We start from the raw sequence: 26,716 nt of genomic DNA, 5'->3' as shown, positions 1-26,716 counted from the left end.
CCTCGTCCTTTCGCGCTAACTTTTTATTCTAAGAAGGAACGCTAGTCCTCATTTGGATGAAGAAGGGGATGGGTGCTACCGCAGCTCTTGCTACGTAGCGATCTGCGTGGCTTCCACGATTTTATGAGTTATCTTATTTCTGCTTTTGATAGCGACTGAGCGTTTAACCAAAAACGACGGCCTTCCGCACTGTTGCAATGGCAATCCAGAGACTGCCAATACAAGTCTTCAAGTTGTTTTTGTACTCACGGAACCTTTCCTTCGCTCAAAAAGCGGGTCACCCGATGGACTGCTTTCTGGAAGAAGTGGAATGTTGAAAACAGCAGCCTCACCGCACTTACCAATTTTTTCCAGCGGCCGTTGGTACATTGCTCTTTAGGAGGCTTTTTGTGCGGGTGAGTTTTTTTTTTATATTAGAAGTAGTTTTTTGGGGGCTGAAAAAAACATTTGTCTTGCTTCCTGTTTTGTTGAAACTGCGAAATACAATAGATGTAGGGGATGGCAATCAGCTTGCTCACCCAATTTTGAATGATACGTTGTTCTTGCCGGAGTCCCCCAGCACGTTTTCGGCGACTAAAAGCACGACATCCTTACTGTACTCTGCTTCGAGAAATATTGTAGGGTGCTCGTGAAATATAAGGGTTCTCTGCCTTCGAATTTTTGCGTAGCATCAGATGCTTTGCGCACGAGCACCACCAGATGTCACTGAAAGCTCCTCACGAGTAGGGTGCCTCGATGTAGCGCGCCGCCCTAGCGGCACCCTACTCACGAGCAGGCACCGGAGGCTGGGCCCAGCAGCAGGCTACCGTCGGCCATCCACTCTATGTCGGCGCAACCTGCTCTGCCATTCTTCCTGGGAAGTCCGGAAAGGAAGCCAAATCACATGGAGCAACAGCTTCTGCCTGATGGAGACCACGGCGCAAAGATGGAGTTTGTCGCTGCGTCGCCTCTGCCCTCAGTGTACATTCGAACAAAGCAGGAGTGTCACCCAACGCCGGAAAACGCCGGTGAGTGCCCGCGATGCGATTCCCTTGCCTGAACCTACCGTCGCTAAAGAAAACGATCGCGGTGGCCGACTAGTCTTGGTATTGAGCCGATGTCAAGGAACGTCGCAGATATAATCACCGACGTAGCGAGAGCATTTCGAGAGAAATGCAAAGCGAAGATGGAGAAGAAGCGGAGTGTTTTCGACAGCGTCAAAGGTCCCGTTCTCCAGAAAATCCGGGGCCGTCATTGTGAGCGCTATGTGTATAAAATCAAAGGCATGGCTCCGGAAGGTAGTAGGTGCCAGCCAACATGGCCACAGACTGAGTGGTTATCAGGTGATTCCGGCTCACGATGTCGCATACAGTGGCAGAACTGGCTACGAGGCACTGCCAACTCGAGCTCACGCGTCTCAGTACGGTGTTGGGAATAATAATCCGGGGGTCACAGAAGGCTTGAATCCATTGTTCGAGACGCTGCCCCAGGCCAAGCAAGTACAACGGGCAATTATTTAACAGTGCCGTGTGACCGTCGACTCTCCGGTGCAGCAGAGCCGAAGCGGTAATCGGGAAAGGGAACGAGCGTTATGGCGTAATCATGCAGCTCGAGCAGTTATCGTGTTCTCCGTCTGAAGCAACTCCTCGACTGAATTTCATATCCAACTTTCGAGAGCGCTCGTGATAACTGCGGTGTACCTGTGGCTTTGATTCGTGCAAACTTGTAACGTTCTAAGTATTACACTTGCGCTAGATTCTGTTTCCGGGTACTGTCTCGATTAGGTTTCTCTTGATATTAACCAATGTGGTGATATTTAATCTATCGGCAGTTATTTGCCCCGAAAGTTTGGTTTCTTTCCATTTTGGGGTTTGACGTCACAAAACTACTCGGGCTATGGGAGACGCTGTAGTAGGGGACTCCAGAAATTTCGACAACCTGGGGTTCTTTAACGCGCACTGACATAACACAGCACACGGGCGCCTTGCTTTTCGACGACTTTAAAAAGCGGCCGCCGAAGCCGAGATTCAGTCCCGTATCTTTGGGAACAGTAGTCGAGTGCCGTAACCACTTCACCACCCCGGCGGGATTTGCAACGAAAGTAACAATTTGATATAGGTATTGCGCATATTAAGTTAATTCACATGTTCTTCACAGGTACTATCCGCTCTATGCGCAACGAAAAAAAAAAGTCTAGTAGCATTTTCTTGGGGCGCCGATGCATGACAGCCGATTCTGGCGTATGATGCTTCGGACTGTCAGAAAAATCGTCGCTTCAACAGCAGGAATGGTGAACATGCCCTTACCCTCGATTGGCTTGTTATCTGCTACGTTTTCCGGCACATCAGCGCCGACAGTGGAAGGTCGCGCGGCAATGGTAAAGAATTGGCTGGGTGTACAGTCGAGCGCGATTTGAAGGTTACCGCGCGAACGTCGACCAGCCTAGCACTCCAGGCACCTGGCGGCCAGGTTTGCAAAAGAAAAAATTATCATTTCGCACTCTTCTTTCCCTCGTTCGCTGTTTCATACAACAACCATCACCCCCGCGACAAACTCACTGCCCTTTCTCTCTATTCTAAGCTTTCCATCTGTTGCGCTAAACGGTCCAATTTCAGATAATACCAAAGAATACGTCGTGCGCACAACGGTCACTGCCTGTTCGCAGAACCAAAAGAAAAAAAAAGTGATGTCCTAACAGGGAGTGACGGCTGCTGAAGGAACAGCAAAAAGAGTGAGGGAAGCTGGCCTGATACCTCCCTCGCCTCAGCAGAGAATTCTGCGCCATGGCGCTGTTCATGTTCCCGGTCGACGCTCGCGCGATAACCTTCAAATCGTGCTCGACTGTACAATGGTGAGTAGCCCTGTCTAGAGCGCGCCGACGGTGCTCTGCGGAGAAAGTCAGCGCCATATTGACACGTGCATTAGAGCTAGAAGAAGGAGCGAAATAGGACGAAGTAGACGACGTTGAAGTGTGGGCCCCGTTCCTGGTACCCTCGTTCGCTGGTTCAGCTGTCTCAGTGCTCTCGCTCACCGGCCAATGTAGTTGTTTTTGTGTAACAACTGTTACACATCTGGTGGAGTAGTGCTTGGCATACGCTTCCCGACCTGCGCACACCTACGAGATAAGAACACGGAGCTCACACCAGTTCATCAGCGCCTTAGCTGCGGCGAGTCACCTGAATTTGGACCTCTTACCACCCCGACGAGGACGACGCAGCCTCGACCGACGGTTCCACCGGAAATGGCCACACATAGTCCCAGGCGCCCATCCTCTACCACACGCCGCGAACACCGCCATCTTTTCACGGCGATGTATACGAAGATTCGGAGGACTGGTTGGACACTTATGAGCGGGTCGCCCGCTACAACGGCTGGAGCGACGACCGTAAGCTCCATAACGTGTTTTCCGCGCTTGAAGACTCCGCTAAGACATGGTTCGGGAACTACGAGAACAACATGTTTACCTGGGAGACATTTCGCCTAAATCTCCTAGCTACATTCCCCAATGCAGACCGCCGGGAGAAAGCGGAAGCTGCGCTTCACTACCGCAACCAGCGCACCAACGAAAGCTTCCACATGTATGTGGAGGACATGACGCGCCTCCTCAAGCGTGCTGACCCCCCCCCCCCCCATGGCGGAGGAGAAGCAGCTACGCCACCTCATGCGTGAGGTCAAGCAGGAGCTTTTTGCCGGTCTTGTGCGCAGTCCACCGCGTACTGCTGCCGAATTCCTCACCGAGGCGACCATCATGGAAACAACGCTCTTGCAACGAGCCAGGCATTACAATCGGCATGAGACCACGCTTGGCCCAGCTGTTTCTTCGGTGTCGCTTGGGAGCGATGTGGCCACTTTACGTGACCTAATCAGGTCGATCGTCAGGGAGGAGCTACAAGCCCGCCCGCTGCCTTCCAGCGTGCCTTTTATTACATCGCTGTCGGAAGTCATCCGGGACGAGGTGCACCTAGCAGTGCAGTAACATTTCCCTGTGGATCCTAGCCAGAATGAGGTCAGACCTACCTATGCATCTGTCGTCTGCCGGGCGCAAGCACCTGGCTATGGCGTCAATACCGTCAATACCACGATCAAGCAGTGCAGCAGTCTGGTTTTGCCCGGGTGCCTGCTCGACCAGCGAACGAGGGTACCAGGAACAGGGCCCACACTTTAACATCGTCTACTTCGTCCCATTTCGCTCCTTCTTCTTCTAGCTCTAATGCACGTGTCAATATAAAGTTAGGCTCTCAGTTTGAGTTATGCGTCCCGTGCGCATGCGAGGCAAAAGCAGAGGAATGCCTGGTCATCTCTTCCCTATCCAGCCCCCACCTGCGTGTTCCGCTCGGGCCTGCATTTGTGACGCTGTGACGTAGGCTAGGGCGTCGCAAAGGCGCCTTGTTTCACTAGTGTAACGAGACTGCAAGGGAAGTAAGCGCGAGTGATAGCGGCTGATCACGCTTTTCTGCACACGCGCCCCCTCACTTCCGCCATGATGTTTTCGGCCTGTATCTGCAATTTGCACTTGGCTATAAGGATTGGCTCATTGCGTTTCTGTTCCGCGCGATCACCCAATTTTACTTGCACTTGCCTGCTTAACCGCGTAATAATTCGCTGAAGAACTCTGGTTTTCCGGTCGCTGCTAAATATTCAGCAGGGCCCCGGCTGTGCGGAAATGAGGCCGGCAACCCACGAGCAGGCACCGCTTTATTTTTGTCGCTCATGAGCATGGGATGCATAGCTGAAATCTACGTTAGATGGCGCTGACTTGCTCCGCACAGCCACGTCGGCGCATTCTAGACAGGGCGGCACACTACTCTACATACATTGGTATGGATTGGCAAAGACGAGTGATACCTGTGTTACACGAGTATCTTCGAATGATATTCGAGTCGATTGACATTCCAGATTTCGAATGACATTCGGGCTCAACGGGCTTCCGCGGTGCTACACAACAGTTTGAAAACATTCGAAAGCTTCAGTATTCACTCGTGGAATTGCAATGGCGCTGCTGCATCGAGTTTCGTAAGGTGCCTCGATGCCTTTCGCCTCGAGTTTCGCTTCTTTGTGTACCCTTTTTTCAGTTTGTACAAATTACCATGGCACAATGACATATATTAGGGTGAGGCTACCCAAAAGGAATATAAAATAAAATGCCTCTGCCCGTAACAGTGATTGCCACGGTCATGCTAGACCGACAGCAACGCCAGCCCATCCAACAGCCGCATAATATTCTACTGCCACGTGTTCGGTCCATCGACACTGGGGCGGTAACCCTTCATGCCCTTGACAGATGACGGTGGCTTCACGAAAAAAAACTTAGGTTGACGAGGCGACTGCGTAATCATAGCGCTGGTATCTGCGTTATATATACTGAATATAAGCGTAACAAGCGGCTATATCCACACTTGCAGATTCAGCCGGCGATAAACGCATGCGAAATGATTACCTTTTATTCGACGGCAACTTCCTCTCCCCCCCCCCCCCGTTACGCAGGGCTCGCTCTTTCGGCGATGCTCCGTGAGCCAATCTACAAGTTTGTGAATGCAAATGGGTCATGGAGTGTAGTTTTGGCAATAGTGCTATGAAAACTACTATTGCTTACATGGCAGGACGCGCATGCAATGAAGGGGAAGCGTCTTTTGTGACCCTGACTGCCGAGCAGGCAGCTAGCAAAAGTCGTAAACGGCACTTGCTGATGACAAATTAGGCCGTTGCAGTGAACGCGAACAGTAACTGCACACTTCTTGCTAAAGCGATCTATATCAAGTATTGCATAGTCACGTTGGAGAAAGGGAGAATCAGCGAAAGCGCCTGTTGTACGCGACGTCGCCAACCCGTCTGTAAACTGTTTTCAAGATAAGCAATCGCATCAGCGCTTCATACAGAGTTGTACTGTGTAAACAAGGAATGGTAGGAATGGATCGAAAGAGTAGATATTACTTTATAACAGTACAGCACACACCGCGCTTCATGTCATGAGCACTGGATTTCTGTGCACATCGATGTAAACAAGCGTACCGGGGCGCAATCGTGGTCATCGGGCATTCGTGTGCAAATTTCGCACTCACGCGGTAAACGCCAAGCTGTGTAATATTATCTTCAAGCACTCATTTTGCAAGTACACCAGCTATTCGATAAATAAGCAGCAGATATCGAAATCAACCAAGAGGAAGCGGCCGCCATAGTCGCGCGGTTGTGGGCGGATCAAAGCGATGGCGACCTGCTATTGGTCGGCGCTTCCTCTGTTTGCGTTTCGAAGGCTTACAAAATCTCAAATGTCTTCGCGCAGCTCAATCGATTAGAATGACATTTCAGTCGAATGCTTTCGAAATTCGCCGTGTAGCAGCGCAGGTTTGGCATTCGAGTCGAATGACATTCTGTTCGAAGGCATTTGCCACGCCTATGTAGCAGGAGACGAATGTCGGCAGTGGGAGCCGGCAGACGGGCGTCATTACCACTGCTCTGCAGTAACAATAACAGCGGAGATTGAAGGGCTCCTGACGTGCTAAAGTAGTACTCTAAATGAATGATTCTATAAAGATGGCGTCTGTTAGCATGTACTTCAAATTTAAATGGTATACGAGAACCCAGTAATTTGCAAAGCATGAAAAAAAAACTCTCCTGGCGACCACTCGCAACAAATTTGGGCGGCACCTCTCCATGTGCAGAGTTTCTGGGTGCGTTCACTCTTTGGACTCTCCCAAGTGACGCGGGTATTGGGGAGCCGTCGCGACTTGCTTTCGCCATTTTTATTGCTAAGCGGCGCGTGCTGGCGTTCAGTTGGGATGTGAGGAGCGCTATTTTAGATCGCCAATACATTTGGTATTGGTCAACTGTACTTAAATATTATGGCGTTGCAGAAAGGACTCATGAAATACCAATTGCCTGTGACAGTTATCTAGTTCTAACAAATGAGCTTTCATTGTCCCTTCAAGCGTCCCCCTAAACTTTTCCGTCGTTTACGTGTCCCACGTTGTGCGAAGCTGGCTAAAATAGTGTCACTCTAATACCCTCTTTACACGGGCAGAGTTAACCACGGTTAGCGTAACTGCGGTTACGCAAAACCGTGGTTAGCCCAATTACACGGCAGACAAAACCACAGTTACACCCCTAAGCGTGGTTATCGCAAACAATGTTTGGCGACCTCAGTTTGCGTCGTTAACCGAGGTTATGGCGGCGTCTGTTGAAGGAGGCTGCTCGTCGGCACCCGAGTGCGCGAAGTGTACGAGCGTGTCTGCTTCAGCAGTGTACTCGTTTGCCCTTATTGAATAGCCGGTGTCTACTGTGCCGCCTGGCGTCTTCGGTTACGGCCTACAGCCAAGCGTCTGCGTACTAAAGCCCCGTCCTGTGTCTGCAGTATCGTTTGGGCGGCTTGGTGCTGAGCGCGGAATGTCGAAAGATGCGCGGTCTTAGCTTTATAATGAAAGTGCACAAGTTCGCAACGCTTGCAGTGCAGGATGCTGCGAGCAGGCTGAGGTACGTTGCACTTACCGCGGCGGTGAAGCGAGCGAGTGCAGCGAGCTACGGTGGGGTGCGTAACCCCTTAGTTGTCGATAGGCCTAAATTATTTCTCTTCGAAGCCGCGGCGATCGGCCCTTTAGAACTGATCAACCCTGTCGAAATGGTGTCCTCATGAAACTTCCTTATTGTGAATCTTATTCTGCAGCCTTAAAATAACGATATGATAAACTTTGGCAATGCATTAATCGCAGAGCTAGTATAACCAGAACGGTGAGCCGTAATGCACCGGGGGCAGCTGTCTTGAGCAGAAAGTTGATAGTATCGTCGTTATCGGGCTTGCCAGCAAGTTTCCACTGGTCAGTGATCCTCAAGGGTGATTCTATCCTGATATTCGGCTCAGTATTCCAGATGCCAATAAGTTTAGCACGCTTTATTTCTGACGTCGGCGCTAGCGAGCCACCGTGTCGTTCGCGTACGGTCTGCGGGAGGAGGGGCCAACGCGGCGGTGTTTACGGCGGTCGAGGAGGGGCTGCCATCGTGCGGGGCTTGACCGCGCTTGTCGCACGGCACTCCGGAAACTACGTTATAAATAAGATATTTGTAAATGCTGCTTCATTCCGCAGATCACCGCGTCGCTTCGGTTGTACTTAATGGGCAATGGCGGCCGTAACCGAGAACGGTGGCGAGCTGCGTAAGCACAGCTAACCGCGATTGGCGGTTAACCGTGGTTAGGTTCGGTAACCTCGGTTAAGCGTAACCGTAGTTAAGTCGGCCGTGTAAAGAGGGTATAAGCCCGTGTGGTGGTGTGGCACGTTAAAGACCTTATACTACTACACTGCTATCGCTGAAATTGCGCAGTGCAGTTTCAGTTCCTTGTTCACGGTATGAAGCGATCTGTCGAGGGGAGCTTATCAACCTGCATTGTTAATGCACAAAACTGCGCAGTGCCAAAGGAACGAAGAATAGAAAGAAAAAAAATACTTGAGAAAAGCGGCATTTTTTAATGGTCATTTTTTGATTTTCTAAACTACCGAGAAAAAGGTGCTTGAAAAAACATCCTTTTACAGGTATATTTTTGCGGAAGGCAATTTCAAGAGTTTAAAAAAATAATAGTTTTCTAATTTTCTGCAACTTACTCAAATCTTCCGTTCCCGCAATATGGCGGCCAGTTCTAATCGCAGTGCGCAGCCATGGGCCAAAATATGATGTATCCCAGTTTTTTTGTGTGTGTCTGTGAACCAAAAGAGCTCAATGATAGTGACAGGTTAGGGTTTTATTCCTTCGCCTCTCTGAGTAGAAATGGTGACGCGCTTGGAGACTGCTACTATACATCTTGCATCGAGCAACAAAGAAAAAGTGAATAGCATGACCAATGGAGTAGGCCATTTAAAATTTCCGCCCTATCCGCCGCAACACCTTTTCACAAGACGTTGAGGTTTCGCTCGGAATCCTTCGCGCATCCTGCTTTTAATTTAGACTTTTGGCGACGACTAGTGTTGTATTTATTATTCAGGATACTAAGGAAATGTTCAACAGCCTCGCAAGGGAACAGAATTTGACTATAGGTAGCGTAGTACAAGATGTGGTAGGCAAATGTATCTAGGAATGTAGTAATCTCATATCAGAATTGCGATTGGGAAATAACTAGAAGAATAGGACAGGGACGGAGCGCATTTGGCAAGTACTCGCCGATCATGATTAGCGCCTTACCGGTACTGATCAAGAGGAAAGTACAACAATTAAACCTTACCACTGGTCACCTATTATGCTAAAAGGTGTCCACGAATCGGGTACGTAAGTAGAGGACAGTGTAGAAAACTAAGGAACAAAAGATGGTTAGAAATGTATGCGGGCAGAGTGGGTCAGAAAAATTTATTTATTTATTAACAAAGGAGGACTCCTGGCTTTACTGCAGGAAGGGCTTTAAAATACACCGCTTCAAAAGGAACAACCTCTTTCTAGTACACGTTATACAGTGCTCAAAGCAGAGAAGTCGCCGTGAATAAAATAAAGGAAAAACTTAGTCCTAGATAACACCTCGTGCGAGAGTTTCACAAAATAAGCGCTGGTAAATAATTAAGAATATTTAAGCAGTTGCCCTTCAGTTCAGCTGCTATCAATTCCTAATAATTGAGAACAATCATTACATTAACTTGAATTTCTCGCTGTACCTCCTGAGCTGCAAAGACGCCAAATAGGCTTTATTAAGTAACTTGACAGGTGATGTCTTCCGACTGTACGAATTATAAATAAATGGCTTATGAGTGTTGTAATGGTGGCCGTAGTACAGAGGTCTCACACAAAGCAGGCATATTGTAATTTAGGTCGGATAAGGGTTTTATACGATAACAGCTTAATTTCCTGCGTGGAGTACCGGGTAGACCTTCTTATTTAAGGTGGTTTGAAAAAAAAAAAGGTATGAAAGTACTTTTATAGCATCTTTCTTTGAAACCCTCATGTGGTCAAACTTTCCCGAGCCCTCCACTACGACGTCTCTCGTCGCCTGAGTCACTTTGGGACGTTAAACTTCACAAACCAAACCAAACTAGCTTCTTTCTTTGAATATTTGAAACGTGTTTGTTCCACCGTAGACCAGAGCTAATCGTTGATCCATGGTACTTGAAGCTAATCACGGCGGACAAAGGGCAACGTTAATAGTATAGAAAAAACCTAAAGAAAATTATTTACGTTTGATTCACATTAAAAAAAAAGTCTTTCAGTATTAATGCTCCTCTGTGACGTTGAGCGCCAATCTTGAAATTCAGCTAAGGCATCATTAAATAAAAATCTGGCCAGCAGGCGTTCGTATTTCATGACATTAAGCACAGTAATCGGCAAACAGCTTTATTTTAACAAACGTTTTTAAGAATGCCATTTATGAGATTGAAACCCCAAGGACTGATTATTATGGAATATCGGAGCGTACGAAAGCTTAGCTCGAACATGCATTGCCGATAGATATGAACTGATATCGAGACGATAGGTACGGCTGTACTAACGCCAGCAGCAAATCGTTCTTCAAAATATTCTTCAGTTTCAGCATTATTGTTTTTGTGTGAGCCACAGTGGAATGCTTTTACAAAATAAAAAAAAATGAATCTAGGTTATAGTTTGTGGGGTTTAACGTCCCAAAGCAACTCAGGCTATGAGAGACACCGTAGTGGAGGACTCCGGAAATTTCGACCACCTGGGGTTCTTTAATGTGCACTGACATCGCACAGTACACGGGCACCTTGCTTTTCGCCTCCATTGAAAAGCTGCCGCCGAGGCCGGGATTCGATCCCGCGTCCTTGGGAACAGTAAAAAATGAATCTATTTGACACCGGTTATCAATGGTTGCGGCAATGTCTTGAACCGTTCCGGGATTTGGGTTACTGTAGATAGTGCTTGCACAAACCATGTCGCCGGTTGTCAGTTACGTCATCAATTTCCAATAAAGTCGATATTTTTATGAAAAGTATATTCAAGGTTTTTTAAATATTCGCCAAATTTGAGCTATGAAGGAGTGAGGTTTCTGTTTTGGGCGGGAATAATTCCTCCGGCCTCCAGTCCTTTACCAGGTCGGCGTTTAACAGAGAGCTCTTAAATAAGTTTGCTAAGTACTTGTAAAACCATTCGGCGTATCTTACAAGGGGCGCATTCGGTATGCTATCAATACCCGGTGTCTCTTTTGCGTCACGATTGAGAATCAATAAAAAAACCTCTTCTTTATAAATAGAAACGACAGGAATAGATGGGCTAGCTGAGTTGAAATGATGGTTTCTACCATCATCGTTCGTAAAGAGAGGACAAAAGAAGCGGTTCAAAAAATCAAGTAGTGCCGTGAACGGTGAACTGGTTACCCAGTTCACCGTTCACGACGACGCTGTACACAGGTTCCTTTTTCTTCAACTGTCACGAGAACTGGGCAGAAAACAATTGTGTTTTTTATACACATGCGCTAAAGTAACGCACTTGGTCTCGTTTTATGCTTTCAAGCTAAAGCGCATAAAAAATTTACCTGCATCATTTCCTGTCTGGTTTCGCCGAAATGTTTTGATTTTAACCTTTCATCCCATGCGTACAACTTCCCTCGTCATCAAAGTAATGTTGGTGCGTAGAGTGATTACTCTGGTAGGCACAAAACGCGAATTGCAATTCAGAACAAGGCTCATAAAGAAAACCGACACATCTACTGAGCAGTTTTAGGAGCTGTGAAAAACCCTAAAGTCCGGGAATAAAATAATAAGTAGGTCTAAGGTTGCGACATCATCAGCAATTGAGAAGTATTTATTTTTCGGGGGGAATAATAAGGGGGGGGGGGGGGGAATGAAGGATATCATGACGTGTTCAAATACGCCTTCAAACTGCTTGGTTCAGAGCGCAACAAAACGCAATATTACTAACAACGAAATAATCGAGGAGGAATTTATTATTCTTTTGCATATGCGTTGCTTGTTTTACTAATTGTTTTATATATTTATCGAGTAAAATGTATATAAAGCTTTGGAAGATGCGCAAAGTGGCTCTGGAAATTTTGTCCCAATCTATGCACGATATGTTATCGACAAGGCTCAGTTCGCTTAGAGTTATTTTAAAAATGACACATTCAATTCCTTGTGTGTCAGCCCCGCCGTGGTGGTGCACGGGTTCGGGCGCTCGACCACTGTGCCCAAGATTGTGGGATTGAATCCTGGCTGCGGCGGACGCTTTCTCTGGGGGCGAAAAGCAAGGCGCTTGTGTGATGTGCGATGTCAGTGCACGTTAAAGAATCCCCGGGGGTCTCATCCTCCGGAGCTCTCATTGAAACTACGGCGCTCCTCATAGCCTGAGGCCATTTCGTAAGTTAAACCTCGGAAACCAGACCAAACCTTGTATGCAAGGTAGGCTGATTAGTTCTACAGATTCTTGGAAAAGAATTCCGACGTCTTCGTTGCAAGAAGTCCTGTCTTTGTGCCTAGTTCTAAAACGATGCAGTGTAATTTTCTTCACCAGTGATGTCAGAGTGCAGCTATGCTTCGGGAATTATAATTATGCGATGTTATAGTTGCTGCGATATGCTTTCTAAATCCTTAGGTAAGTTCAGTGTTCTGGGCGTTAAACTGAATGCGTGTTAGTGATTTATTTCGACTGCTTTTGATTTATAGGTCACTTTGTTTTTTGTTTATCCTGGTTGCTACCCACTGCAATTCTTTCTTGTCTGTCACCTCCCAAACAAACATGACGTCACCGAATTTTTCTAGTATAGGTTAGCTTAACCCTCGTGACCCGGCTTTCGAATTTCTGCGGTATTTCTCAGTGTTTCCTTATATGTGCCGTGTGGTATGCGCAGTCTTCTGAAATAGAGTAGCCGCTGTTTTTCAGTTTAAGAAATTGTTCAGTAATTTTAATTTAAATCACACGGCAATCTATTAGCGTGACAATAATTGGCCGATGGTTGTTAGGTTGACTGCAACCGATTCTTTGAATTATCTCGGCTGAAAACCGTTCATGCTAAATTTGTCAGAGAAGTCGTCGTTCAGCACACGGTGACATTTCTTCGTTTTACTTACTTTTTCAGAATTCCAAGCAGGATCAAATTTTTTTCGTCTGCCCCCGTCGTCTAGGTCTATGAGCTTCTGTTCTAAGCTCGAAACTCGTGATTCTAGCTAGCGCACGGCTTATATTTTTTTTTTATTTAATTTATAATTGGTGCGGATTCTGCATTGTGTGTAATTTGACCTCAATGTCGCCAATTTGACCTCAATGTATCATATTAGTGCCGATGCCCGTTTGTTATCACCAGCTCATGTGCAATGGGCTGCACTGCCTCCCCTCTTCCTGCCATCTCTCCCCACGGCCCTATATGCACGGGCCGTAATAAACCTGGTTGTTCCCTGACGGTGCCCTTCGTCATTCCGGTCATCTGCACGATACATAGTGGCAGCGGTGGGATAACCACCTTCGTCTCCGAGAGCAGCGGTGGCGGTGCGGACTACAAGAGCAAGAACTGATAGCATCCGGAACAACTGCGCATCACCGGAGACAGCGTTAAGAACGGGAGCCTCTTCAAACAGAAGTTTGAAATATTTTGGCAAACAACGTCGGTGCACTGAAAAGCCAAGATCCAGTGCCGTGAAAACCGCACAGCTTATCACCTTGGCGGGTGAAGACGGATAATATGTCTTCAATAACTTCACTTTTGCCACGGGGGAAAGTACAATTTGTTCGCCTATGACGTAATGTCAAATTTCCCGGATGTAGAGAAGCTCTCTGATTTGAATGCGAGCACAGTCATTGACAAGCTTAGTACAATGTTTTCAAGATATGGCATCACAGCTGATCTTTGCAGCTATAATGAAGTTCAACTTTCTAGCCGCGAGTTTGCAAGTTTTTCGAATCTGTATTACTTTAATCACACTACATTCAGTCCACAATTTCCGCGCTCAAACGGTCTTGCTGAAAAGGGCGCGCAGGTGATCAAAAGGATTTTTAAGAAGACAAGCGAAAGAACTGCAAATTTTTGGCTTGGTGTATTAAATTACAGGACGAGTTCATTGGAAGACGGCCGATCGCCTGCAGAGCTGCGTCAAGGGAGAAGTCTTCGCACCCTATTACCTGACTTCCGCCCGCAGCCGATCATCCAGGTCGGCAAGTATACAAGCAGTCGAGCCAGAACAGCCGGAACCTGCCAGCCCTTACAGAAGGTGACGTCGTACGGATAAAATGGTCCTCTTGGGAAAGAAAAGCTAAAGTGATATCACCTGCCGGACCACGCGGTCCTATCACGTTCAAACCGGCGGAAGCATCTAGAGGCGCAACCGGCACCACTTGCTCGCAACAAGGGAGCGATTCACTTGATGTTCATCGAACGGCAGCGACTCTGCTGACGACCTACTGACCCAGCATATCACCTCATCACCTCAGGAATCTACAGCCACTTCTGCGACGGCACAGCCTCCCCTGCCAAGGCGGTCCACGCGACCCACAAGGCAACCCGTGCGTTTAGGCCCTGACAGGAACTTTCAACAAATCACTAACGACTGATTTTTATTGTTAAAGGGACGGGGATATATCATATCAGTGCCGGTGCCCTTTTGTTATCACCAGCTCATGTGCAACGTGCTGCACTGCCTCCTCTCTTCCTAACCCTGCCTTCTCTCCCCACGGCCCTATATATATGCACGGGCCGTAATAAACCTGCTTGTTCCCCGACGGTGCCGTTCGTCATTCCGGTCAACTGCACGATACAGGTCTATAAGCTTCCGTTCTAAGCTCATAACTCGTGATTCTAGCGTTCGGCTTATATTTTTTTTATTTCATTTATAATTGATGTGGATTCTGCATTGTGTGTAATTTTACCTAAATGTCGCCAAGCCTTCGTTGCATATTTCTGGCCTTCAAGGAGTTGTCTGCGTAGCTGTTCAGGGGGTGGCCCAGGGTTAGTCTTAATGTCTCCGCGCAGCCTGAGTAAAAACTAACTCACAAACAAGAAAATAAATTTTATGCATACTACTTGGGTATGTCAGCTGGCTAAGCTACATGTTATTGGATTTCGTTGAGGATACCTTGTTAGTAGCCTGGAAGAAAACAGGGATTGATTTGATGATTCCGACTGGATGATAGCCGACATGCCCACATGATATTCTCATAGAAAAAGGAATGGACACGGATATGTCATGTAATGCGAAGGCAAATAACCGGTAGTCTAAAGAGTGACACACTAGACTCCAAGGAAAGGAAAACGTAGCAGTGGGCGGCAGAAAATTAGGTGGGAAGATGAGATTAGGAAGCTTGCAGAGGTTAGGCGGATACAGCCGACACCAGACCGGAGTAAGTGGAATGATGTAGGCGGGGCTCAGCAGTGGGTGAAGGCCGGCTGTGGATAGGGATGATGAAGCGCTCGGTTTACTCACGATTCATGCTTTGGCTCCAGAGAGGAGCTTTTCGTTGTATGCCTTTGGATCGCGCTACCGGCTCTCACTGTGCCGGAGCAGCTTTGTCCTTGGGATTTTAACACATTGCTTACCGCAGTAGCAGCAGTGATATTTTTTTTTTTGTTAAATCGAATTGTCGGCGTTCCTGGGAAACAGTCTCGTACGTGTAAAAATTATACAACCGATTGCGATTCGCGTACTCCAACTGAACTTTCGCTGATTACAGGGTTTAATTAGAGGTGCAGGAAAATAATTGAACAATATCAGAACTGTGTTCCACAACTGTTTCGTTATTTTTCATTCAAATTTTGTTTACACAACACAGCCCATTTTGACTAGGGTGAAGTCAGTGTTTGACATATTGTTTTCAAAGTATCTTCGAGGAGAGTGTTTCGTGAACTTGTCACCACGAGTTTTTCTACATTTCTTGCATTTCCTGTAGAATACATCAGCCCCTACACTGAGTTCTCTACATGCATGCGCTGAAGAGAAGACCCGTATTATGCCGAAAGAACCCTTTCCGCACTAGCTCGCATCTGAAGAATACTTGGACGCTATTTTCTAAGCCGTGTATGAGGGGGGGCTTCGTTGCTGTTAACTCTCCGATAAGCTGTTGCCGATAGAAAAATCTGAAAAAAATCATCTGTGAGGGAATTATTTCGGAGCTTTCGCACCGAAAGTATACCAAATTACACAGCTCTTTATTTATTTTCCAAATTCAGCTGTTTTGATTTACGAGCTTTTACCTGATTTGTACAAGCGCAGGAAAACCTTTAAAAGCAAATTTTTGTTGCTCATTCAAAACTTTGGCCATACCCATTACCTATCAATGTCTGATGATGTCCCACGATTATCTCACAATTAGATGTAACACTTGTGGGGTTCGAAACAGGGGAGATGAATACGTTTTCCCAGTTTATTCGTGGCTGACTGTCCAAACCGCAGACCCCAAACCGGGATTGCGTGCGCTGTCGAATCCGCGCCGATCATGGCGGCGCGTGCTCTTAGGAACGAAGGAACTATACGTCCTGACCACAAACAGGCATTTATTGCTGCAATAACAACGTTAGCTAGCAATAAAATACATTAATGAACCTAAGTAGTCAGATTCACCAGGAAGGTTATGGGAGATTGTTCGCCCACGTTTGGGCAAGGGTTATTTCCGAGGCCGGACGGGACGAGCAGGCGGGAAAGGTTTCCGCGGTGGCATCACCTCGCCAGCTCGCGAGGTTGCGTCCACTCGCGTCAAGTTCCCAGTTTCGAAGATCATCTTCCCCCATCTCGTGCGCAGTGACGAAGCCGGCGGAGGGCGCTCGTGCGACCTAAAATCCCTGGAACTCGGAAAGTACCGCATCCGTTTTCTCTCCGCCGCTGCACCAAGCCGCGCCTCCGACTTGGTCCCCCGCGGTCACGTGGTCACGCGCCACTATAAATAATCCGTCGGCTTCCCGGGAGCCAGTGCTGCAGTAGGTAGACTGCTAGCGGGGTTTGCGCCAGGACGCGTGCTCTCACTCATAGCGCTTTGAAAAACCAAGTCAAAGGAGTGTAAATGAACAAGTATGCCCGGTTGCTGCGCTTTAGGGTTCAGCAACCGCCAGCAATCGGGGAAGCTCTTTTTACTATACCGAACAGTATAAATGACAACAAACGACGTGCTATTTGGTTGCACAGGATAAAGCTGGATAAATTTTCACCCACGTGTCACACAAGCATCGGCGAGCTACGTTTTTATGTGCATTGTGCTTCGTGGCGCCCTGCGCGTGAAAAATATTTATAAGGTGAAGGTAATCAGAAATTTAGGAGACCTATGTCTGTCGTCATCATTGAACTGATTGCGTGCCTAATCTAAAAATATAACATTCGATAAAGGGTTGTCTTGATGGGGAAGCCCACTTCTAACAGGAAGAACGCCAACGCAATTTTTTTAACAATATTGTATATTTCAGAACACAGTTTTTTACTCACTCGTGGTTGAATTCCTGCGTACACTGTAAACAATGAGTGTGAAACTACAGGTATTTTTGAAGAACATTTCTGACCTCGTACAGAGAGTATCAGTTCTACTCCATTGCCCGAAATCGGCTTAAGAAAAAAAGAAGTAATTTTCTGTTTTCAAGCCGAAACCAAGACTGGAAGGCAAATAATTCGGTTTTGTACCGCAAACTGATTTTTACTCGAATATTAGATTAATGCTGAATAGAAAGTGCAATGTTATGACAACCCCGAAGGCGCTGTCCGACTATAGATTGCGTAACAATTTCGATTAAAAAGAAGATAACCAGTGACGGCACATTGAGGTACGTTGTTGGTGACCTTGAGCATATATTAAGCCAAACGAGAACATGCGGTGGATGGAGGGTGGCTGCTCCTGGCCTTGCGCGGCTGGGACTGGTAGGTCACTGCCGCTTGCAGCGGGTTCTAGCCTGCCAGCATAATTTTATCTGTTGTAGGCCGTCATTACACCCGCCACCGTTTCGGTGGAGGACAACGGCTGCTGCAACGTTCGTCTTTCTCTCGCTCTTTTTCTTCCTTCTCTATTTTCTCTTCTGTTCGCACGAGGCAGCGGTGGTGTGGCTCAGCTACGTGGCCAGTAGCAAGCCCGTGCATTTTCTTTTACTTCTTCCCTTAGTCGCAGCAACAACAACAAACAGGGAGGATGGCTCTTTGCTACAGTTGGATCTATTATGCATTTTCCACTTCCCTTCTCGTTGGCTGGACAAGAGGTGTTGCGCGGCCAACTTTATGGGTGCCATCGGGTATTGCCAGCTTTGAGAGGTATTTGTGAGATTGAGTTAGCAAGGCTTTCGCCTTAAAATGGTGTTCATTAAAGAAATTGGCGCCTAACGCAGATTTATTGGTATTACAGACAGAAAAACATGTGAAATGAAAGACGAGTAAAAAAGATGTATTTGCATCATTTTTTAAATGGGACTGGAAAAAAACAAAAAATAAACAGAAAACGGCCTATAACAAAAATGTTGTATAAGTTGTAAACAGAAGAAACTAAAATCAGAGAAAAAATTAAAAACAATATACATTACAGAACAGAAAATTTCTGGCAAGACAGCTGCCAGAAAATTTCTGTATTTTTCAACAACACGTTTTTTACTGTGTAGGCTCCTGCTTCGTGAAATTTTGGGATATTTCATAAACCTCTTTATTTTCTCCATGCACGACACCGCTAAGCACTCGACGGTAAACGTCGATGCGGGGCCATTCCAAACAAAGTATCCTAAGCACCAGAAATAGCGTGTCTTTTTTTTGTGTGACCAAAAAGTCTGGTAGGGAAACGACGACGGAAACTTATAGTGAATGGCGGTGCCACTTAGTTTGCCAGGGTTTGTGGGTCGTTTCGAGCGCATTCACTCTTTTTAAAAAAGGGGATGCAGGGCTAAATGGTCAACTTTGGACAAGTGCACCAATTTTGATAAGCTTTACAGCGGTGACTAAGCTTCCTCTTATTCTGTTTCATCACCTTAGCACAAATAGAAAAAGTTGTAGCGGTTATGACGAGTAACTAAGTATGCCAGCTTAGGAGAACTATCATTTCAAAAATTATGGTATACTAACCGTTTGTGCTTAGATAAGCCAAAATCGACTGATGGTTAATTACAATATTTTTCAAAAAATCTGCGCACTACTTCATTTTTTCTGTTGTCATTATATGCCAAATACCTGGTAATGTTTTCGTGGAGAATAATTAGCAATCCAAAAAGTACCTTATCTTGTTGTTAACAAAATTGCAATCCAAAAACCTTCTTGAAAGCAGCCTTTGGCAAATGAGCTTTTTTTTCCTAATGGTTGTGTTCTTACAAAAGATGCAAACTGAGGTAGGCTTAAACGATTTCGGAACATTCGGTTCAAATTTAGAACCTAATCTCATAAATCAAAGTGGCCTGGTGCTAATGTTCGGACATCTTTTTCAACACGACACTGCTCTGTGGCGATTGCTTCGACTGGCGTCTTTTTTTATCAGCTTTACATCTGCCCAGCGCCCTCGCCTGCGCTCGTAAAATGGTTTCCGTGGTTGCTTGCTAGGCACCATATTTTATCTCCAGCTTGTTCAGTACTTTGATTAATTAGGCTCTATGTGGTGGGAAAACAGCGATCGAAGGTTACATGCTGTGTTTTAGTCAATCCAAGCTTCTATTTCGGCAGCCAATCAGCTTTTGCCACGGGCCAAAATTTGTCATTTCATTTGGTTTGCCATTTTAGCTGCCTACCGTACCTTCGGTAGCCGGACCTTTTTGGTCAGAGAGCACGGAGAAGTATTTTTACTTGACGACGCACTGCGCTTTCAGTTTCTGGCTCACTATGCCGCCGCGTCTTGAAATCGCTTTCATAGGCACTTTCGGGCACTTTGGGGTGGTGAGTGCACCCTATCTCTAAAAAAAAAAATTGGCAGCGGCTTAGCTCGGTTAAGCCTGGATATCAGAAGCGAAAATTTCTTCCATGACGAGTGCGCACGCTTTTTTTCTGTCCTGTTCTCTGGCGCGCAATAGTAGCTGCGGCGCACAGCGCATGTGCCTTAAGTGTGGTGAGTCGAAATCCTTTAGGTGCATCCGTGCATCCGAACGGGAAACGCTGAAACCACAAAGTTGCGTCCCATCCGTGCCAGATTCCAGATCAATAACTCCACTCGGCGGCGATGACGCGCGCCCTTTGCCCCGCTTGGTCTTTATAGCTAGCGGCAGATGGCGTGCGCCACGTTACCTCCGCGTTGAAGTTGCCATGGAGACGGCAGGAACACTAGACAAGGAGAATTAAGATATCCTTCTCACGTGACAATTCCTACAAGTTAATTTCATGAATCTGCTTCCCGACTTACTGGTTTCTTCACCGCCCACAGTTACTAGGATTTATGCAGAAAGATTATGCTTCGATGAGGTTTTTGACTGTACGATTCTCGAATGAGTACTTATGTTCTGTTTCGCGCAAGAAACTATACAAGAAATTGATAGCAATGCTTTTTCCGCCACCACTGTATTGTTCTTTATACTTTCGTCTTAAGGGTCATGATGTGTTAAAGAGGGTGCGTAAAATGCAGATTTCTCCTTGCACGAGAACATTTTTTTTTAAATTACACACCGAAGCACTACCTGTTAACACATGGCTCCACAGGAAAAATATTTTTGTATCTTCTGCAAACTGCCGTCTGTGTGATGTGCCTGAAATAATTGAGCACTGTTTCATTAATTGAAAAGACTCAATTCTCTTTTGGTACTTGTTGCAAAGAACTCTGAAGAAAGACTGTTCTAAATTTGTACAGTATGCGGTATCTTGCTGTTACAATCTGATTACGAACCATATGACATGTTTTTCCTTATTGGACTTCATAGCTTGTGGAAGACACGCATGTTGGATATCAACGTTGAACCTGTTGTTCCACCTAGACTCCATTTTATCAGAATGATGCTGCAACTGAACGACATTTATGATGAAAATGACTTTCAGCCTGATTGGTTTCCGCTGGTAACACGGTGTTTATCTTTGCCACCCTTTTAGTTGTGTCTTCTGTTGTGCAGCTCACCAACGGCTGAGTGCTTTGTAAATAGCCTTTGTACATAACCCTTTCTGTACATAACCACGTGTAATAAATATCATACCGGAAAAAAAAGCCCGCCATGGCATAGTCGACTAACACGCTTGGCAGGTGATCGGAGGGGTAAGAGTTCGATTCTCGCAGGAGGATGACTTTTTTTCTTAATAGTGAAATACAACCCCGCGGTGAACGAGCGTTCTTCACTTTTTCTTCTTACTCAGCCCACATATAAAGCCCCGCTTTAACCGATCTATATGAACGTGCCTTAGTGGCCTATAGGGGTAACGTGAATGCCTGGGTCCTAGAAGGCTAATTCTGACATAACCGTCCCATGACAAACAAGAGACTCAAGTTGGCTCTTCTGTGACGTCACGTGGTTTGCACATACGCAGCTGTGGCTTTTTCTAACGAAGGAGCATACGTGAGACTCGGAGTTGACTAGCCTAGTGAAGCTTTTCGCCTCAAGAATATTTTAATTTTTCTGCTGCGCAGGAAATAACCAAAATTGGGGGGAAGCTTCTTTATGCATACACAATATAAGAAAAAACATTTTGGTGAGAATTGTGATTTTAACATTACATGCATGTCGGAAGGTCTTGCCTACCAGACCTATGCTTGTTGTCATCTAAGGATAAACATCGAGTTCATCTTCCGGGGCCGCCTATTTGGATGTTTTAGCATGCACTTCCTCGTATCAAACAATGAAGAGCCAGAGCGATCAGGACGTAGGCTTAATCACGCTGGTGGATGGCACCGGTGTCTTGTGTGTAAGTGAGTAGTGAGAAAGGGAAGAAACAAAGATGGATACATTCCCCTGGTGCATTACCTGCCTCTCTAGTGAGGACGCACGTACGCCACTTTGAAAGCAAGAAGTACCAGTGTGGTGCAAGAAATTGATAGTGAAGAGAAATAGCCACCCTACGCCAACTACTTCGTTCCGACCTCCGTTAGCGTGGACCGCATAACTCATGCTAGAATAAGCAAGTGTGCCCGAGATTACTGAGGTAGTGAATAAGATTAGATATGTATGTATATGCATTCCCTTCTGGTGTGTTTTGTGGGTAACGCGGTTGAGACTTCGAAACCACCCCGCGATATTCATAAAACCACAGACGAAACACAATAGCTTACGCCATCTTGACTCGTTTGCGTGTTGTGTTTGAATGTGCGAAATCTACAAGTATATGTTCTCTCACCTGTGTGAAGGACTTGTAAACTTATGTTGTTACTGCGATAATTGAAACATGCAAATTTTCTGCCGTTTTTGAGATTTTTGTCTTAGTAGCGATTAAGTTGAAAGCGAATTGCATTCGTTTACAATATACTCGGCGTTAACTGATCTTTAATGATATCTTCTTTTGTTCGCGACTTTAATCGCAGAACGCATATCTGCTTTAGTACTTCATTGAGACAGCACCAACACCCTTGCATTGACTCTACGAAATGCGTCTCGCTGCATCCTGAGACACTTCATGTTTCCATGCACCCAATTACCTACGAAAGTTGCAAGCGTGCTTTTTAAATTATTAAAATGCGGCGGAGCGTGATAAATTCTGTCAATCAAGTAGCCCGTCTCGTGAAGTGTTTTAAAATAAGTCATGCAAGCACTGGCGCCCTACTTGAGATTTTGCGTTAAAGGTCAATGATATATTGAGTTTTTTCTGTACATGATTGGACAGGTGGTTCTACGCAGGCTTTTGGCCACGCCAAAGACGTAGACGGTAAACGTGCGGCTGGATGTAGGCGCAGGGCAACAATTCCAGCAGCCGTTTAGTCACGGCAATAATAGCATATCGTTACAGCCCCGCCGCAAGGGTTGATAAATCTACCAATACAGTGTGTTTGGGCGCTCATTTGCTTAACAAAGCGTACTTGCTTATCCTTTTCGCATTCAGATCCATCGGATAGGCATGTGTTTGCGTTAGAGCACCTTGCATTTTAGTTTAAGACGAAGAAAATGCTTATGATACAACCTATACGTACCTGTTGGTGACGGTCCGCGATTGCGAATGCGTAGGTGTGCTCATCTGATGATTTGCATCTTTTTTGTTTTCTTTTCCTTGTCTCTTTTTGCATGGAAGATGCTGGCTGTAATTGTGAGTAGCGAATCTAGTAAATCTCCATTTGGGAACCAGGAGGCTATATCATGTTTCGTTGTTCCTCCTTGGTTCGCGTCCCGCTTCGTAGTTTTACAACAAAGGGTGTCTTCATATCATGGCTGTGAGGTTATTCGCTGGTAAGAAAACACGACAGGGGTGTGACATTTGCTCTTGTCGTTTAGCCACTTCAGTGTGTTTAGCGTGCCAGAAAAATGTCTGAGAGAAACGTTTTAGTCACGGGCGTCTGTGTGAATCAATGACTACTCTTTTTCCGCATCTGGCGACTAAACAAGCACGTTTTCATTTTTAGGACGCCGATGAATAACCGTAGGTGCAAAAACATTTATTTTTAAAAAATAATTGAAACAAGCTTCTAATTTTAAAGTAACTTCTGAGACACTATGCACAACCGCATGAGTAATCATTTAAAAGTACGGCTCTCGCATGAGCCGCAGCCATCGCAATGGAGACGCGACCCCCTATGTTACGTTAGTCGTGCGGAAAGGAGGAAATACACCAGGCACGTTCATTTAGATGTCATTGATCTGACGCGAAATTCAGAGTTTTCTGAGCGTTTAACGCGATCTCTAAACAGAGGCTCGAGTTGGTAGCTCCTGCCATGACCTGTCGTGTAGTGACAAGGCAAAACACACTGAAATAATTAGTACCCTGCTATGTCATCTGCCAGATACAAACAGACGAGCGGATAAATTGCAGAAGAGGTACGAATAGCCCATGAGACGCTGTGCACACGAATTTGAAATCTTAAATATGTCATCCCGTGTCATGCATAGAAACAACAATGATATAATGAATTGGTTGCTCCCGGTGTGTTTATTTATTATACCGACTACAATCCTTACTGTATGTCATGAAGGTGTACTGTTTCTTAGCACAAGTAAACAAAAAGTAAAAAAAGGAAGGTCAATATATCTAACAGCGAATGAATGCCAACTTAACGTTCAGGCCTTCGAAAGCAGAACGACCGTCATTGGATGCTGAGGCTGTATGACAGGAGTTTTGTTTAAACAACGCAGTGATACTAGCATGGAAGGTGGAATGCGATTTCAGGATATTTGTTCTCTTTAACAATTTTTAAAGAAAAAGTTGCGTATGCACGAATCTTCAGCTGTCACATCATCGTCGAGTCCACTCTGACATCAACAGGTTGCAATGCATAAAAACTTGAAAAACTATTTTTATTCCGGTTACTTGTCGTATATTACTACTTTTGTTACAAATACCCTTATTCTCTCACGTATGCCGCATCGCAGCATCCTCTGATTACGACTTCCTCAACCATTGGGATCCCTGTATGGAGATATACCTCTGCAAGGAATCGGAGGCGGAAGTAGCTGACAATGCGGACATGGGGGAACCACTGCCTCCCCTCCCTCTGCTTTGTTCGCCGCTTCTGACATTCGAAACTCCGCTGCCACCCATCAGCTGCGGCTCCGAAGTTCCTTTGCCACAGCAGGCGCTGCAATTGTCTCCCGGACACGAAATGTGTGCGCGACTGGAGTCTGTCCTTTCTCCGAAGCGATTTGCTGAGGATAATTAAACCTACATCAGTAATGACGGCTTTTGCATGTGGAACTGGTTTTATACTTTGCGTGATGCTGGTGTTTTATTATTTTTTTTTTGCATGATTCAAAAGTCTTCTTTTTTTACCATGCTGAATAGAAAGCGCTAAAAACGACGACGAAGAGCAAGAAGCAAACATGACGGGCGCTTCTTGTTTGCTTCTTGCTTGTCTTCAGTGCTTTTTATTCAACATGTTACCGTACTATGGTGCTCTAGAGCACTGTAACCGTACTAACTTGCCAAGATGTATCCTCTTTTACCATGCCCTTGCTTTGGTGTGCTGCCACTCAGTGCTTAATTCGCTGTCCATGAAAATTATATTTCACGTGAAGTTCGAGCTGACAGGAGTATAAGGCTTTAGCGTTTGTTTTCACATCGAATTGCAGTGACATGATCTCTACAACTTCAAGTATTCGTCTGTCATGTCGACGTCCAGAATCCTGACAGTCTTAAAGAAAAGAACAGTTACGAGCTAATTTTAGAACAAGAATTTTTTTTATCTTTTATTGGTATCAATATCACTCATCAAGCACTATTTTTATGTACTTCAAATAACACTGAAATAATTATTACCCTGCTATGTCATCTAAGAGATACGAACAGACGAGCGAACAAATTGCAGAAGAGATAAGAATAGCCCATGAGACGCCGTGTACACGAATGAGAAATGTTAAATGTATGTCATCCAGTGCCATGGATTGAAACAACAATGAGAGAATGAACTGATCGCTCCAAATGTGTTTATTTTTCGTACAGGCTGCATTCCTTACTGCATGGCCTCAAGGTCACATGTATCTCACTGCTAATGAATACCAACTTAACATTAATGCCTTCGAAAGCAGAACGAATGTCATTGGATGCTGATGCTATATGACAAGATTTTTATTTAAATAACACTGTGATACTAGCATGGAAGGTGTAGTGCGATTTCGGGATATTTGTTTTCGTTTAATGAACATTTTTAAAGAAAAAGTTGCGTATGCACGACTCTTCAGCTGTCACCTCATTGTCGAGTACCCTTTGACACAAACAGGCTGCAATGCATGAAAGCTTAAAGAGCGATTTTCATTCCAGTTGCATAACTTATATTACTACTTTTTGTACCAATTGTCTTATTCTCTCCCACGTATGCCGCAGCGCAGCATCCTCTGATTACGACTTCCTCACCTACTGGAATCCTTCTATGAAGAAAAACCTCTGCAAGGAATTGGAACCGGAAGCAGCTGACGACGTGGACATGGGGGAACCACTGGCTCCACTTCCTTTACTCTGTTCACCGCGGCTGACATACCAAACTCCGCCGCCACCCGTCAGCTGGGGCTCCGAAGTTCAGCTGCCACAGCAGGCGCCGCAGATGTCTCCCGGACGCGAACTGTGTGCGCGACTGGAGTCGGTCCTTTCGCCAAAGCGATTTGCGCAGGAGAATTAAACGAACATCAGTAATTACGGCTTTTGCATGTGTAACTGGTTGTATACTTTGCGTGATGCTTGTGTTTTTCTTTTGGATGATCGAAGTCTTCTTTCTTTACCATCCCTAGCTTTGATGTTCCAAAATTGCTGTCCGTGAAAATTAATATGCATGTCAAGTTCGAGCTGACAGGAATATAAGATGTTATTCTTTGCATTTAGAAAAATTCCAGTGATATGATCTCTACTATTTCAATCATTCTTCGGTCATGTCAACGTCCAGAATACTGGCAGTCTTATAAAAAAAAAGTTACAGGCTACTTTTGGAACAAAGAACTTCTTTTGTGATCTTTTCTTGATATCAATATTACTATCGGTGATATCAATATCAATGTTGGTTTTGGTCATACTACGGCCGTGAAGTAGCAGAATCATTTTTTATACACAAGTTTAAGGCGTGTCATCAGGTATTAACCAAAGCGTATAAAAGCTATGCAGTCTGTCTAAATTACCTATTCTGCAACTTGGAGAGATCAGCAGGGGATTGACTGGTATCCTTATTACTCCGTTCTCTCTCTCTTCCTTTTTTATGTGTATGTGTTGCGGCCACCACAACGTCCGCAGTGTAGCCACGTGCATTGGTATGCTTTCTTTTTCGATTATTGGCGATGCACTTTTGCGCACGCATCGGCTCCGTAGCATTTTCGATAACCTCGCGCCACGTGGTAATATTTTATTATTTTAAAGCTGTTGTAATC

General features: G+C 45.7%; 1 protein-coding gene across 2 annotated transcripts; it reads left to right on the top strand.

The window, feature by feature from the left end:
* The first annotated feature begins 574 nt into the window (after positions 1 to 574).
* On the top strand, positions 575 to 25,997 carry LOC146172176 (uncharacterized). Of its 2 annotated transcripts, none has more exons than XM_084586058.1 (2): positions 575 to 1,007; positions 24,242 to 24,543. In XM_084586058.1, exons 1-2 carry the CDS (start codon positions 824 to 826, stop codon positions 24,526 to 24,528), a joined length of 471 nt encoding a protein of 156 aa, XP_084442184.1. In that variant the 5' UTR covers positions 575 to 823; the 3' UTR covers positions 24,529 to 24,543. The 2 variants fall into 2 exon arrangements, with proteins under 2 accessions (XP_084442184.1, XP_084442183.1); XM_084586057.1 differs by lacking the exon at positions 24,242 to 24,543 and adding an exon at positions 25,694 to 25,997 and having other exon boundaries at positions 619 to 1,007.
* The last annotated feature ends 719 nt before the right edge of the window (positions 25,998 to 26,716 follow it).

Source organism: Amblyomma maculatum, unplaced genomic scaffold (genome assembly GCF_055883805.1).
Source record: "Amblyomma maculatum isolate TAMU_Amacu unplaced genomic scaffold, ASM5588380v1 scaffold_13, whole genome shotgun sequence".
Classification (NCBI taxonomy): domain Eukaryota; kingdom Metazoa; phylum Arthropoda; class Arachnida; order Ixodida; family Ixodidae; genus Amblyomma; species Amblyomma maculatum.
This window is presented reverse-complemented; position numbering and strand designations above follow the sequence as displayed.